This window comes from Euprymna scolopes, chromosome 36 (assembly GCF_053919585.1).
Source record: "Euprymna scolopes isolate OS-2025 chromosome 36, ASM5391958v1, whole genome shotgun sequence".
Classification (NCBI taxonomy): domain Eukaryota; kingdom Metazoa; phylum Mollusca; class Cephalopoda; order Sepiida; family Sepiolidae; genus Euprymna; species Euprymna scolopes.
In genome coordinates, this window is record NC_136517.1 from 52,448,996 (window position 1) to 52,465,347 (window position 16,352).

The following is a 16,352-nucleotide window of genomic DNA, read 5'->3' on the forward strand; positions in this document are numbered from 1 at the left end:
ATGTTTACCTCAAATGTTTCTACATAAGAGCTTAAATTATCACACAGTCCTTCAACAGTTTTTTGAGTGGAAGTGAATTCATTTAATTTAGATTCAAATGTTTCGTCTTTAATCTGGAATTTAAAACAAATAACTTTATCAGAACTAAAGAAATATGCATATATTTACAGAAATTTATTGACCATGAAGCATCATACAGCTAACAATATGAAAAAAAAAACAACAACAAATATTTGTAACATGCATCCATTCAATTTGTGTGTTAAGCAATGAAAATCTATAATAAGCAAGGGTCTGTATGTACGTATGTTTGTATTTCCAGCTAAAACTAAAGTAACAATAAAGGAAATACCCACAAAGTTGGTATTTTCTTGATTGGCATTGTCTCAGATGAATAAGGAGATTTAGAAAAAAAATTATTCATTCTTTGATCCTAAACTGGCAGAGATTTTGTTGGTGTGTGTAAGGACAGAGTTCCAGACAGATTATATACTAACTAAAGGGAAATAACTGATTTTTAATCAAAAGGTTAGTTCCCTCATGATAACTCATTCCTTAAGGAATCTATAAAAAAAAAAAAAAAAAAACTGTGTGTATGGTCATAGAGTGAAATGGGCTGGGCAGAGAAAAAAGGGGTGAAGGAGAAGAAGGAGGGAAACTGAGGTAGGGGGAAAGATATAGGCACGATAGTTTTAATAGAAATATGTTACACTTTTGTCTTGGATAATGCTGAGTAGACTTGCTAGTCTGTATATAAAGCTGTAGTTTCTGTTTGATTGTTCTGAAACAACATTACACAGGGTAATCATAGGAATATATTTAGTTATAGTCAGCTACTGGAAGTGGTAACAAGGCAAATTAGTTCCTTCACTTTTTTCTTTCACGCCTATATCTCCCCTTTGCATATACTGTTTTTTTTCTTTTTATTACATTTTTCTGATCATTCTTTTTTTATTTAATAATCATTGAAAAGATTTTTCAGTCTTATTTTAATTAAAGAATTATTAAAAACACTTTAAAATCTTTTAAAATTATTTTGGGAATATTATGTATTGGATACGTTTTTTTATGATGATTGAAATTTTGTTATTTTTATTTCAATAATTTTATTGTTATACTTTCATAAACATTTATTATATAAATTCAAATAAATTTATTAAAATTTAAAAAAAAAACATTTTCATAATTTCATAAACATTTCTTATAAAAACTTATTTTCATTAGAAGTGCAAATTGTGTCATTTTTATCTGTATAATTTTGTTAATTTTTATTGTATATTTTTCAATAATGTCCTTTTCTTATATTTTATTTCAATAACTTGCTTCACAATAGGAATACTGAAGAACATTAAGTGAAAGAATTGATTTGCCTTGTCACCGCTTCCAAGCTGGTAGTTAGGAACTAAGTTAGCTGACTATAACCATATATTTCATTTTGAGTGGTCAATCCCAAACCAGTGACATTTCCAATTTCTTGTATGGTTTCTTTCTCAGTTAATTATTTCTTGTAATAAGCATGCCCAGAAGCACCCAAGAATAGTGTGTACCTGCCTTTATTGAACACCCCTTTAAATACCAGAATGCACTCATCTGAGAGTCCTATAACAACACTCAAGTCATTTGAGAGTTTGGCGTGGAAGGAAGAAAAAAAAAAAAAAGGTTTGCCTTTTTTTCTGTTCTTGGCCTTCAGGCAAAGATGCTACGCTTAAGTTAATTTGTCTCGGTCAATGAAGGGGAAACCTTCTATACGGAGACAATTACTATTTTTGGTCCCTACCAGAGTGCCCCTTTTTATTTTTAGGAACTGGTTTTTCTCCTTGTTAAAAACGACCTTGTGTCACATTTTGCTTTTGTGGGGAAGCAAATAAATACTAACTTCCTAGGTTACTCTTGGATTGTGTTGTCATTTGTAATTATCAACATTATTGTTGCTGGAGTCCATGTTGGGTTGTATCACCATTGCCATCAGGTACGTGTTGGCAAATATTTTGGTCAGAATCAAGGGTTCCCTTGCTTTTATCGATATACTAGAAGATGTACCCGGCGTTGCCCAGTATTAAACGTAACACTAAATTCCTTTTAAAAAAAATGGAGTAAAACAAAAAAAAAAAAAAAAATCGAAAAAAAACAAAAAAACGAGACATGTGCATGTGAGTATTAGGTTTTAAAAATAAGCAAACATTATCATTAGTTCCAACAATGATAAAATAAGTTAAAAGAAAAAAAAAAAAAACTGCGACATGTTTTCACTATGCCTTCAGGATTAGTCAGAGAGGCACCTCTAACTCACAAATGATCAAGACTCCTTATCCATCTTGTTCTTTTCCTCCATTCTAATAGACCAAAAAAATGCCAAAACATATTTGCTATGTTATTTGTTGCTTCATTTTTTTTTTTACAGTAATGTTAAATCACATTGTGTAAGCTTCTCGTCACCCGCTTCCCAGGTGGTGGAGAGTGAACAAAGAGCTTTGAAAAAAAAAAAAAAAAATGTCAGAATCAAATCAGCACACCAGCTAGACAAATTTTGCTATTTTTTTGCCATGTCTCACTTCCAACTATGTCAAATTCTGACAATCTTAATTTCAATCTTTAACTTCTATTTAAATTTTTCACCTTTTTGCTTACTCTAACCTTGTGGAATATTCTAATTTTGAAATTATTTTTCCACATCCTACATAATGGCTATATTTCAAACTTTAAAAAAATGATTAAAAAGGACACAGTCTCTTATAGAGATTCATTGATGTACAGGTAATGCTTCCTATTTTTTTTTTTATTCCGCCCAAATAGATCAGAGGGGATTGCAAATTGCATTATTATGATAACTGAACTTATTGACTGCTGACCTGAAAGTTTCATCTCTTTGTTGCAAATATTGATGGTGTGAAACTAAGAAAGCAACCTCTGTCATGGAGAGGAGTTATTGAATTCTTGACAAAAGTGCATTGAGAATGGTGGTAAGTATGTAGAAAAATAAATTCTAGAGCACAACGGGTCACTCGTTTTAATGATACCACTCCCATCTTTGTAGATCTTTTTGAGTAAAAAAAAAAATAGGAAGCTTTAGTTTTGGAAGAGTCCTTTTATGTACAAAGAAATTCCCTTACTAAAAAATGCCTGAAAACGAGCAAAAGCAAGATTCACCACTGACCTCCGTGTAAAGTCCTGAATTCACAGCAATGTATCCTCGGGCACGATTTAGTTTCTTCTGGAATGAATGACGATTGATATGGGAAAACTTGTCCCAAAGTGAAGATTCATTTCTTTTTCTGTATTTAGTAACTATAAAAATGAAGAAATAAAAATATTTAAAAAGAAAAAATGCGCCAAGTTGATTAACTGTAGAAATTTAATGTAGCATAGACTAAGAATGAGCAATTTTTCAAGGGATTTAACCAAATGCGACAAATTATCAGGTTGACCACACTAAAAAATTTTTTTTTTTATTTAAAGCTTCTCAATCTTGTTCAGCACAGAAAACCATATGCATAAGCAGTCACCTTTGAAATAGAGAAAACGTGATTTATTTTTCTCCTTTTAAAAATACATTTTCTGTAAAAAAAAATAATTTGAACTCTTGGCACCATATTATCAACAATATCAATGTGATCAACATGTATTGCTGCCAGGACACTGTGCATAATAAAAAAAACAATGTATACTTAAAAATCAATTTATTTCATATCCATTTATAGATGAATTGAATATTTTCATACTTTATAAATTAAAATTTCATCAATTTTTTCTTGAAGCAAGTACTAATAAGTGACCGGAACACATAAAAAGCAGAAATTTACATGCAGCTTTTTTTGATAGAAAGCGATAATGGTTTGTGAGCAAGACTACTTTGTTGTCTGCTGCCATAACACAAAAAACAAAAATAGAAAAGGTTAAAAAGTCTAACATTTATATAACATAGCAAAACTTCTCTCTATCTCAATCTGTCTCTCGTTCACTCTTTCCCTGTTTTTTTTTTCCTCATCCTTTTCCCCCATCCACACAGGCCTCTCCTTTCTATAATATATTATATAATATTCACCTCTCCTTTCTATAATAGACTAGCAGGCCGTCCGGTGTTGCTCGGTTGTAAAATACTCGTATATATTTTAATTCATACAGAAACTGAAACATGTGAGTACTATGTTTCCTAAGCAGTTCACTTGTGAATAAAAATTTTTTTTTTTTAATTAAAAAATACTTGAGCTAAGATCAAAACCAAAACCTAAAAACAGTGAGTCATGTATGATAACCATTAGGCCAACGTGACACAATCTTTAAAAAGCGTTTTAAAATCTACTTATTCATAACATAATGAATTTGTCATGCGAACCATTCACGCGTGCACATTTGTGCAACAGCTAACAAATAGATAAAAATCCGATGACCTCCATCCTCCACATACCAATTTTTTTAATTTTTTCCGGATGACATATTTCCACATGTCTGAATATACCAAATGTCGAGTCTGTAGATCAAAAATTCATTGAGTATACAAGTTGAGAAATGTCCTCTCACACACACACACACACACACATTCTCACTTTTATAGATATGGTAACTGAAAATGACTGAAAAACTGACACCTTCCTTGACAAAATCTGATTCAGTTGACTCGTAATAAATGGTAAAGAAATGTTTAATATTAATCCAGGTTAATGCTGATCACACAGACAATTGCCAATTATAAAATTATAACGAATGTATTGAGAATAGAATACTTCTATAATCAGAGAATCAAAATTTTATTGTCAAAACAATTTACTTTATGGACGTATATTTAACAACAAAACCATTTCTGAAGAGTTAATAAATCTACATTAAAAATGTACACAAAATTATAAAGATTGGCGTTTCATTTATTTATGCTGAAAACAAATTGAAAGTCTGAAGTTACTGGTATTAAAGTTAATCATCCAATAATCTGTTAAGTTAATGTTTGAAGAACTAGTTGATTTATTCATTGTAGAATAAAATTTGAGTTTTAAATCAAGTAAAAGAGAAAAAATAAAACATGTGAATGCTACATTATTTGGATGAATCAGACAACTGTTCTCGGCTTGAATGTTATCTACACGTTTTAGATAATGTAACCTCTGACCTTTAAGTGTACAAATCATCATGTTTGGCTAAGGAGAAAAAGGGATTAACTTTTTCTTCCTTTGGCCAAACATGGCAACTGAATAAGATCGGAGGTTACATCCGTTGTGTTATAGGGTTCATCGAATCGGATGACTGCGATAATCAATGAATAAAATGAGAGATAGGTAAACACAAGCTTTTATTTATGAGACACCATTACAAGAAAAATCAATAACTAAGGGCAATAACTCTTCAACTTCAGTTGTAACAAGGGGACATAAATACCATAACATCAACTGAAACGTTGTGTAGATGACACTCAAGATGAGAACAATAGTCAGTTTAATCCAAATACAATCATATCTCATCTCAAAAATTCAGAATTGTAATGCGAAGTTCACTTGATTAAATTGAAAAAATAAAATATACTGCTGCAAATATTAAAGCCAGCTAGCTGCTGATTCAAGCAGTTACAACATACATACATGCGTGTATTATAATTAAAAAACAAAAACAAAAAACAATTATTTCATATTGTCCAAATAGATGCTTATGAGAAAAATGAAACTCAATCAAAACTTTGAATTTTGGCTTATGTCATCCAGATTTCACTACTGATATTCCCGGTACTTTTCTGAAAGCTTTTCTGCATTGAGTTTCGCCTTGCTATTGTATGGTTTTCATTTGGCAAAAAAACTCTGAAGACTGAAATTGTTATGAGGCAACTTCAATTTGTTCAAGTATGCTCCAATTTTGATTGTGCCAATATTATGCCCCCCCCCCACCAACTATCATTTGAAATACTTTTAATAAATTAAAACTTGAGGAATATTTACTAATTGAAATCTAACACAAGACGTTAGAAATTTAAGAAAGCCAGAAATTATTTTTTTTTTCTTTAAAATAAATTACTTTAAAGAAATGGAAAAAAGAAATATAAGATATTTTCTGAATCATTTTTTCTTTCAAAGATATAAAAATCTCAAGAATGGAAGTTTGTCAAAGTGCTGATTGCAGAGGGTGTGATTGTCTTTTCTTGTGTCAATATCATCGTTGAAATCTAATATTTATGACTTATTTGAACTAGTCAAACCACCATTTTAAATTTATTAATTACTAGCGAGGGGTACCTGGCGTTGCCCGGGTGTTTGGAAGTGTGTGTGGTTTTGGGTAAATAAAAAGAAAAATCGTTGGTTGTTAAAAAAAACAAAAAAAACGAAGCCTTGACGTGCAGTTGGAAAATAGTAAAGTGTGTGAAAAAAAACAAAAAAAAAAAAAAAAAAAACAGGTGCCCGTTTTTGACGAGTTATTGACGTGAACTTTGAGTGCGGGACAGTGTTTTATTTAACGCGAGTCTGTTTTTTTATACAAAAAAGCTTAATGCACATGCGGCAATGGTACGCGATAGCTATTCAGCAGTTAACATTTTCTGCGGGACAGTTTTTAATGAAGTCAATAAACCGGTTTGTTTGTTTTTAACTAACTTTGGAAAAAAACAGCTCCCTGTTTATTAGGGGGAGGGGGTGTCTTGTCTCGAAATGAAAGCAACTGTCTGATATGACGAAGCCGACATTGACCAAACGTTACATAGCTTTCTAGAGACCACTGGCCAGTATTTCGAATCGAGTTTCACTTTTTTTTTTTATACCGAAAAACGAATGCAACACGTGCAGATCCGAAAATGTCGAATAATTAATGTTTCAAAATCAGGCAAATTAAATAGACAGGCGACCACTGTTGTTAAGTCATAGATATTATCAGACGTGATATAAAAAGTTTTAAAAATGAGCGACGGCCTCGAGAATCCGCCGGAAAAAAGCCTTTTGAAGACATACAGAAAAAGCGAACACACATACATTTTCGCTTTTATATATATATAGATTTTCACAATATTTCAAGTGCCGGCCTTCTTCACTTGCAGCTTTTTCAACTTAAGAATCCGTATAGAATTTTGAACTGAACATTTTATTTAATCCGTGCAGTTCCAAGATGAAGAAGCCCTTCTTTGAGTTGAAGGTTCAATACTTACTAGAAGTGGGAATTAAAAATAACATGAAATAATTGATGCTTCTATCAGTCATGGTTAACAAAACAACAACCACCTACCCTTATGGATTAAATAAGGCGTCCAGTTCAAAATTCTGTGTTCTAAGTTCAAAGATCTCCAAGTGAAAAGATTCACCTGAAGATCAGAGATTACACTGGCTGAAACAGGAAATTCAAAAATCCAACTAAATATAGTCAACATTAGCATCCTTACGCTGAGAAGCCATTTTCTAAACTTTATATTGATCGGTTAATTTGTTTCAGATTTTAATCTGCACAACTTTATATATGTAGAGATAATAGATTGTAAATGCCAATAACATAGGCAATAAAACATCAAGTTCAAAACTGGATACTGACCTAATTCTCTGGTGCGTTTACTCTCATTAACTGCATTCACTACTTTTTGAATGGCTTCGTTGGCTTCCACGAGAGGATTGAAATCCACATGGCTTTCTTCTGTGGCCTAACAGGAGAAAAAATAGATATGAGATCAAGACTGGATAGGGGAAGGGAGGAGGCAGAAATAAGAAGATACTGGGAAGAGGATTAGTGAAAGAAGGAATAAAGAATAAACTCAAGATAAAGATTAGGCGACATTTTTTACGCATATATTTTCTTTTAAACTGTGCCATTTGTTTTAATATCATTTTAAAATGATGCACAGATTAACGTGTATTTAAAAAGGAAAATATGAATTTAACACTTTCATAGCAGAGTTTTCCCCCTCCTCAAACGTATGTATAAAATTAAAAAGCTAATTTTACTGTTTTAATATTTGCAAAACGTGGAATTTATACAGTTTCAAAATTTCTATAAGTGAGTCAGAGACTGCAGGTAAAGGGGCAGGGGGACTGTTACATATAGGGGTTTCATTGAGAGAGTCTTAGAGAATGCTTAGAAAGAGTTCTATTACAGTGATGCTTATTACAGTGAGGGATGTTGCAAGACTCAGAGAGAGAGAGAGAGAGAGAGAGAGAGAGAGAGAGAGGCTTTGTTGTATAAGTTGTACGAGACTTAGAGAGATTGTTCATGTTATTATTCTTATATATTAAATGTTCTTTTCTTAATTGTGTTGAATGGAAGAAGGAGAAAACTCTTTGAGTGAGGACACAGTGTTCAAACAGTTCGGACATTATGATGTTGAGACGTGTATGTAAAGACATAACACAAATATATAATACAATTGGACTTTACCTTTTTTATACTTACATGAAAAGGGGACAGCCCTTATCATGTGACAGGACCAGAAAAAGCTGACGTATAAAAATATGAGATTTTGTGTGTTCAGCTGACTTACTTTTTGGAGCTCCAGAAGCAGGATGGGATACTTTGTGATCCTCTGGACAGGTTTTATCAACATGCTCATGATGGTCATCGATTTGTTGGTGTCCTCATGAAGAAGCGTTAATTGATGAAGCTTTTGTATAAGAATGGGATTTTCATTACACTGAAAAGACAAAACGGTCCCATGTAAATGTGGAAAAATATATACAAAAAGGTGTTGCCCACTAAAAGTGAGGTTAGAAGAATATTGAAAAGCTATAATACATGGAGAGAATAAAAAGTCATGTATGGCTGACCATATATGGTGGGAAAAGGGAAACCATCTGCTTTTATGGGATGAAGTAAAAATTATAGACAGAAGAACAGTGGAGAGTAAGATTACTTAAAAAAGCAATGCATATGTTGAAAGATGATCAACTACTAAGCAGACCTAATATAGAATAGGACACAATATGGAAACGATCTATAATATAAATCTCACCTGTCTGTTTAAGTGTATGTATGTATATTTGTATGTCTACCTAAAACTTTCAACAGAGGCAACGGATTTTCACAAGATCAATATTGTTTTGAAGCTCGACCCTTCAGAAGAAAAATATCAAAAAATTGGCTAAAAACGTTCATTTCTTCACCCTCAACTGGGCACTTTTCTACAGGGAGGAGGGGTGCTTTTTTTCGCCGATATTTTCGAAAGTCATCACCTCTTTTCGATTGACTAGCCTTAATTTAAACCTTCGTCAATTCCGGTTTGGCAATGGATGCAACAGCAAAGACGTCATGTTTTCTTTTTCCCCCCATGTTCTTTTCCTCCTTCGCACTCTGGTTTCGAGGCTGCCTGCCTACTACCACTTTTTTTTTTTTTGCTCAACATACACTTCCAAACACCCAGGCAATGCCGGACACCCAGGCTAGTTAATTATAAAGAGATAATATTAGTAATAAGTAAAATATGTTTACTATATAGTGTTATGATGATTAATCAGAATCGGAATTTTTGGAGTATCTGATTCATATCAGAAAAGTTTTGGCCCTATTTCTAATTCCAAAAATGATTCTTTCAATACTTTTCTTGACACTACAAAATAAAAATTCACCATATAAGTCAAAAGAGTCAAAGAGTGCAGGTGATGAATCCCATTACCAGATGTAGCATTGATTCTATGGAGTCTAAGTTAATTTTTTTATTGGGAAATTATAGTAAGCAAAGTAAATCAATAAATGAGCAAAGTAAATATTCTGGAGTTAACTTTATCAAACCCTTTGATCTGTACATGACGCCTCTCATAGAATTCACAGTTTAACATGAAGAGATTTGTAATGCATGGATTTTTTTTTTTCTGACACCATGACTTTGGTCATTATGTGGTATATATTCTCTGAAAGAATTAATGTTACACTGACTTTTTCCGTTTTAGCTCAAGTGAAAACTATAAATGAAAATCGCACGAGTTTATCAAAATCTTGGATACACTACATGAAGGTAAAACATTTAGAAGTTTGTCAAATTAAAAAAAAAAAAAAAAAAAACTAATAAAAATCCTCCCTCAAATGAGATTCTATATTTTAGATGATTAGAATTTAAAAAAAAAAAAATGAAAACTTTCAGAATTCACAACAGAAAATTATAATTGTGAAATGGCAAAAAAAAACGAAAGAAAATTGGCATCAACAATTTCATAAAAATACAATATTTCCAAAGTACTAGATCCTTCTCATCTTGAGTGTTATTTGTATACTGTTTTGGTTGATGTAACCTCCAACCTTCTTCAGGTTTACCTTTCCGTCGAACTTTGGAATCTAGACAATTTCGAACGGAACCCTTTTATTCATGCTCTCATTCCATCAGCCATGAAAACAAAGTCCTAAATAATTTGTAATTGTATTTTTGATCGCCTTCACTGAGGATTGAACCTTCAATATCAAGAAGGGTATGATTTTCCAACTGACTTTTACCAACAATTTTCTCCACTGTGCCACAGGTCTTTCCAGATAATTCTTAAGCTTATTTTGTTTCTCAGAGTAGTTATTACTACATATTATATCATATTATATAATCAGTGATGGGAGGATTCCAAATTTTTACTTTATTCTGATACAATTACCGATTCTAATTCTTTAAAAATTTGTAAATATTTAATTAGAAATTAGCTGCTTTTTTTTTAAACTTTCAAATTGATGTAAAATTTCTGTGTAATTTCCACATTTTTGCACCTGTAAAAAATACACTTGGGAGGGAGGACATTACCCGAGTAGATTTTTCTAGATATTTTTTTCTCAAATGTTTTCTTTGAAATTGATTGAAAAGTGTTAAATAACTAAGGATTTATTTTTATTTTAAAACCATGTCGATTTGTTTGTCATTAGTGTAGAAAATGTTATTTGAATTTTTCTTAGACAATTGAAACTAATCGATGATTTGTATGCAAAACAAGAAAACAGTGTAAGAAAAGAATGCTTAACAAATGTTACATTGTGTCTAAATAATAATAAAAACGTTTTAATATAAGGAGGAGAGGGGATTTGTTAACTATTCTATGCTATACCTCTATGAAAGAATATTCATATTTTTTTATTCTAATTATGAAAAGAAAATTGTTTGGTGTGATTGATTTGTTATACTGTAATAAAATTACAGAAATAACAATAGAGTAACACTCTCTGCTTAATCACTACCCTAAAATGAAATTCTACTTTCTTAGGTGATTACATTTGAACACTTTGAAAAACTTGCATGGAAAAAATTTTTATTTTTAGTATTTTGAGTGGAAGATAAGTTTCATATAATTGTAATGGGATCCCAGGCAGTGCCAGATATCCTATACAGCTAGATGAAGATGGGAGAGGATGAGGTATGGTTAGGGGGGGGGGGGGTGCTGACACTTGGTCAAGGAAAAACAGATGTTTATGAGATTTCTGTCCACCAGAGAAGAAATAGTATCTTTTTCAATGAAAATATTATATAAAATCTGATAATAGGATTCGTGAAACAAGAGATTGTTTTTCTAGTTGGATTTGGTAAAAAATGAATTTTAACTACTAATTGAGTGAGACAGATACAATGACTTGCGTTCAAATATCTGCTTTGGTGTCTGGGAGATGTTATTATTTGGGTCCACCTGTTGTATTTAACTACCAGGCCACCAAGCCAGTGATAAGTTAGTTGGACAGATAAATAAATAAATTGGACTTAGGGAGAGATATGGTCATGAAAGAGGAAGAAGAGGGTCATAAGAAAATAGAAAATGAAAAGAATAAAATAAGGGGATAGAGAAAGGAGTTCACGAGAGAAGAAAAAGAATAAGATAATGGGATAGAGAAAAAAAGAGGTCCAGAGAAAAAAAAAAGGAAAAGTAATCTTCAATATGACAGAGGGGAGAAGAGGACAGTTTTATAAAAACGATTGGCTTTTTAGAGTTACAATCTTTTTACTGGCTGGCATCGAGGCGTCCACATCGCTCTCACCCCGCTTGCGGGGGGGGGGGGCGAAACCCTCATAGGAGCTAAGTTGAAAGGCTCTTGTTCTTAGCTGGGAAATTAATTAGAGGAACTTAAGTCATACAACCTGCATCATGAAGCTCGGATTAAGAAACTCTACTTTTAAACAAGTGTAGAACGATTTCTGAATAATTATTTTGTTGGTTTTTACGAAAATGAACCAGAGTTTTTCTTTCTTTCTCGATTGCCGGCCTGAATGAAGATGCAGTTTATTTCAGGTATGCCCTGACGCCAGATGATGAAAGAGATAGACTGGATCCAGCAAAAAGCCAGAGTGCCGACCGAAATTGACAATGTTGCCACACGGACTTAGAGTCATGCACATTTCGCGTCCCCTGAGCAGCAGAAAGATATTTTCCAGTGACCAGTGAGAGTCTGGTCACAAGTAAGAATGTAGCCCTGGTGGGTTGCATCTATGGTCCTGTGAGCTGGGAGCGACGAACACGGCCAGAAGTACATGACAAGTATGCTCCCGTGAACCAGGATAGCGACGGATGCGGCCCGGCCCTCTGACAAGAGAGGGCGTTAGGGTTATATAATGTTAACACGAAATGATCCTTTTCGATCCATTAAATTTTTTTAGGGCTAGTCACTGAATTTTTTTCCTATTAAGCCTAAGTCCAAACGGCAAGTTTGTAAAACAATGTAATTAAAGTAGATCATTACCACAAAGAAAATAAATGCATAGAATTTATCTCTCATTGAAATATATTTTGTTAACTGCTTTATTGTTGTTGAAATTTTTACATTAAATGTTTTATTTTGTAACAGGACAAAGAAAAAAAAAGGTAGTTACTTCAATTTGGAAGATGCACATGAAATAGATCCAATCGGTTACTTTAATTAGGTGACATAGAAAAGATTTGAAGTTGAATAATCAGTTGCTGACAAAAACATTTCACTGAGGAATCATGTAAAGCTTGAATAACTAGGGACGTTCCTTCAAGTAAGATAAGCTTATTTGGTTTAAGCAACATTAACTTTATAAATGCTGAAGAAATGATGAATGTGAGAAGTGTGAAGGGTCAACATTGCATTCACATTTTTGCCAAGTTTCAGAAAAATCTAATAGTTGGGGCAACATTTATGGGGTAAAAAGTGTCATTATTTGCAATTTGGGGGCATTTGTGACCCCTTTGGAGCTTCTGTGAACACCGAATCCCAGTGAAAATGAACAAACGATGCAGTTTCACACCTTAAAACATGTATATTTGAATTCAGCACCATATACATATATATCAAGTTCTTGAGTAATATGAAAAAAAGAGCTCCAAAAATGCATGTTTTTTAGCCCTAAAAGTCCCAGAGGGATGTGAACTAGAATTTTGCCAGGGTCACGTATAATGAATTTATATTAAGAACAATGGCCTCCACATTTTGGCCAAGTTTCAGGAAAATCTAATTGATGGATCCAACACTTTTGGGCAAAAAGTGTCATTTTGGGCCATTTTTGGAGTATTTTTTACCTCTTGAGCCCCTGGGGATGCCGAATTCCAGTGTAAGTGGATAATGGTGCAGTTTTAGGCCTTAACACATGTTGACCACTGTGAAAAACCACTATATAGTCATATGTATCAAGTTTTTATTGAGAAATATGAAAAAAGAGCCACAAAAAGAGGCGTTTTTAGCACATTCATACTGGATTTATATTAAGAACATTCTGGCCAAGTTTTAAAAAAAAATCTAATGGATGGATCAAAAGTTATGGGGCAAAATGTGCCGTTTTTAGCCATTTTTAGCCATTTTTGACCTCTTTTGAGCCCCTGGGGGCGCAACGGGAATTTTTGTACAAAAAAAAATTTTTTTCACTGTGCACATCTATTTAATGAAATACAATTTGTGGCAAAATTTCAGGAAAAAATAATGGACGGTTATCTTGCAATAGTCTGGACTAATGGATGCACGGAAGCCACTGGAAACATAGGTCCCTCTCTTATAAATCAGGGGACTAAAAAACGTGACCTCTTTGCTGTTGTGCCCATCACTAAACCGGAAGTGGCAAAGGTTTAAATTAAGGCTAGTCAATCGAGAAGAGGGGATGACTTTCGAAAATATCAGCGAAAAAAGCGACTCTTTGTAGAAATGTGCCCAGTTGAGGGTGAAGGCATTAATGTTTTTAGCTAAATTTTCTATATTTGTCATCCGAAGGGTCGAACTTCAAAACGATACCGATCTTATGAAAATCGGTCGCCTCTGTCAAACATTTTAAGCAGACATACATACATTTAAACAGACAGGTGAGATTTATATTATAAATTATTTTATAAGTTTTGAAAAATTACTTAGTTTTATCTTTCATTTTTCTGATAAGAGAAGTAATTCATCTTTTCAGGTGATGGTCTAATCAGAAGCAAGGAAAGATGAGTTAAATATGTTCTAACCCTAACCAATCCCGAGGAAGGAACAAGGAATATCTTTGAATACTAGCTCACGAGAAAGAGAGGCAGACAAGATACAACAGTCATTCTAACCCTTATCAAATAGGGTTGAGAGCAGTAATTGACAAATAGTAAAAAACATTTAGAGCTCAAAAAGTTGATCGTTATGACCTTATACCAGACTTTATTTAGATTAATAAAAGGCAAAAAAAAAAAAAAAAAGTACCTTTTGTAAATATACCATGGCTCCATCACTATTAGCACAATATTCAGAGTACACCATTTTCAGCTCTTCCGCCATGTCAAGAAAACATTGTCCTAAGAAAAATAGAAAAAAGAATTCATATTAATGGAGGAAGACCTGTTCTCAATTGTATTCAAACTCATCAAAATAAATGTAGGTAACATAAGAAAAAATGTTTTTTGTTTATCTATTGCATGGCACATCGATTTTTTATTATTATTTGGACTACTATTTTCAAGGTTTTTTTTCTCCCCCCCCCCATTTCAACCGATATAACCTCTGATCTTCAAGTCCATATTTTCAAATTCTTGTGTAGAGAACCAAAAAAATTAAAAAAAGACAAGAAAAAAAATTTTTTTTAAAAATGGCAGCATAAATCCAGTTAGAGAAGTTTTTCCAGCTAAAGAACTAATCCAGTCAGGATCAACAGCACGTAGTCATCATTTTGTGTTAAGATGGAAAGTTATCACTGAAGAATTCAAAGATATTCATATCTTTTATTTCATAAAGTGATTCTGGCATCCGATTGGTTTGTTCTTATCCCTGGTTATAAGTAGAATCTCCCAAATCTTTGTCATCGTTTTTTTAATATGCCAAAAATATTGAAACAGAAATGTTTTATTGCATACAATTCATCAAACACAAATTTCTTTTTTTTACCCATTGTTGAAGAGAAATAATAGACACATAGCAGCACAATTGAACAGCATAGCCAATTCCATAGTCAATTAGACTAATCATGAACACCCTATTTTGTGAACTACTCACTGCTAAATCACGTTACTTTATGGTAAACACTATTGAACAGGATCTGCTATTTTTACACATCACTAGGAGAGGGGGGAGGCGTTGTAGGTTCATACATTTCTCAACATTAATGTGTAAGGAAACAATAAATTTAACTTGATCTGAACTCTGTTTACTAATTCCAGAGTCGATATTAGTATCCATTAATCCAGTTATGCCTCCTGCTCTCACTGAAACGTTTCTCTCACTGTTTGATATTTCTTACCGTGATCATCTTAGTGGCTTCATAGAGATTCCTCACACCCACTTTTTTTATTTCTTTTTTTGGGAGATATGTCAGGTTGAAATTCGCCATTGGATGAATTGGTAACCAAGAATAATGAAAAACATTTAAAATATGAATTGACTAGCAGAGAAATTTCAAAGTTAAATAAAGAAAAATTTTCCTTTTGTTTTTTTGTTTTTTTAACATTTATTAGAAACTAGAATACCCGTCCCAGGACGGTTAAAATTTACTCAACAGAACAGTTTTGCAGCACTTTTATGTCCCCTTTAAAAAGATTAAAATCAAAATATGATACTAAAACCTTTTGTCTAAAATCCTTATTTTAATTTGGATCAAAATCAATTATTTGATTTTGATTCGAGAAAATGTCAAAAAATTTAAAATGCCATGAGAAAAATTGAAATTCAGGGAATCTTGCTTAATTCAATCAAATTTAATGCAAATCTGAAATATTTTAATCAAGGATTGGTGGAGCTTGCAAATGTTTTATCATTGCTTGCTGTTGTTCAGGAAATCGTTGCAAATGCTCACATTCGAATACATTTCCTTCAAGACTTGGGGCCAGGTATTTTCAGCCCATGTTTTTTCTGCCATCTTCCATTGCAATGAGATATGGGCCCTAAACACTCATGCGTAATGACAATATAATGATCACATGGATTGTAATAGGAAACTAGAGAGAATCCGTTCGGCCATGCTCCATCAAAATCTTGGTATTTGTGGGATTTTAAATGCTTTATGCACTCAACATCTCAGGTGGTTTTGTTATGTATAGCGTGCCATCTCC

The 16,352-nt window shown here is 32.7% G+C and overlaps 1 protein-coding gene across 2 annotated transcripts in view; it reads right to left on the minus strand.

Moving 5' to 3' along the window:
* Positions 1-16,352, minus strand: part of LOC145260479 (rho guanine nucleotide exchange factor 38-like) — a 144,755-nt gene that overhangs the window by 33,159 nt on the left and 95,244 nt on the right. For both annotated transcript variants that reach the window (XM_080118585.1, XM_080118586.1), the window contains 5 exons: positions 14,515-14,606; positions 8,429-8,578; positions 7,489-7,594; positions 3,155-3,285; positions 9-113 (listed from right to left, as the gene is read on the minus strand). In XM_080118585.1, the coding sequence (XP_079974711.1) occupies positions 9-113; positions 3,155-3,285; positions 7,489-7,594; positions 8,429-8,578; positions 14,515-14,606 (584 nt within the window). The remainder of the gene's footprint in view (positions 1-8; positions 114-3,154; positions 3,286-7,488; positions 7,595-8,428; positions 8,579-14,514; positions 14,607-16,352) is intronic.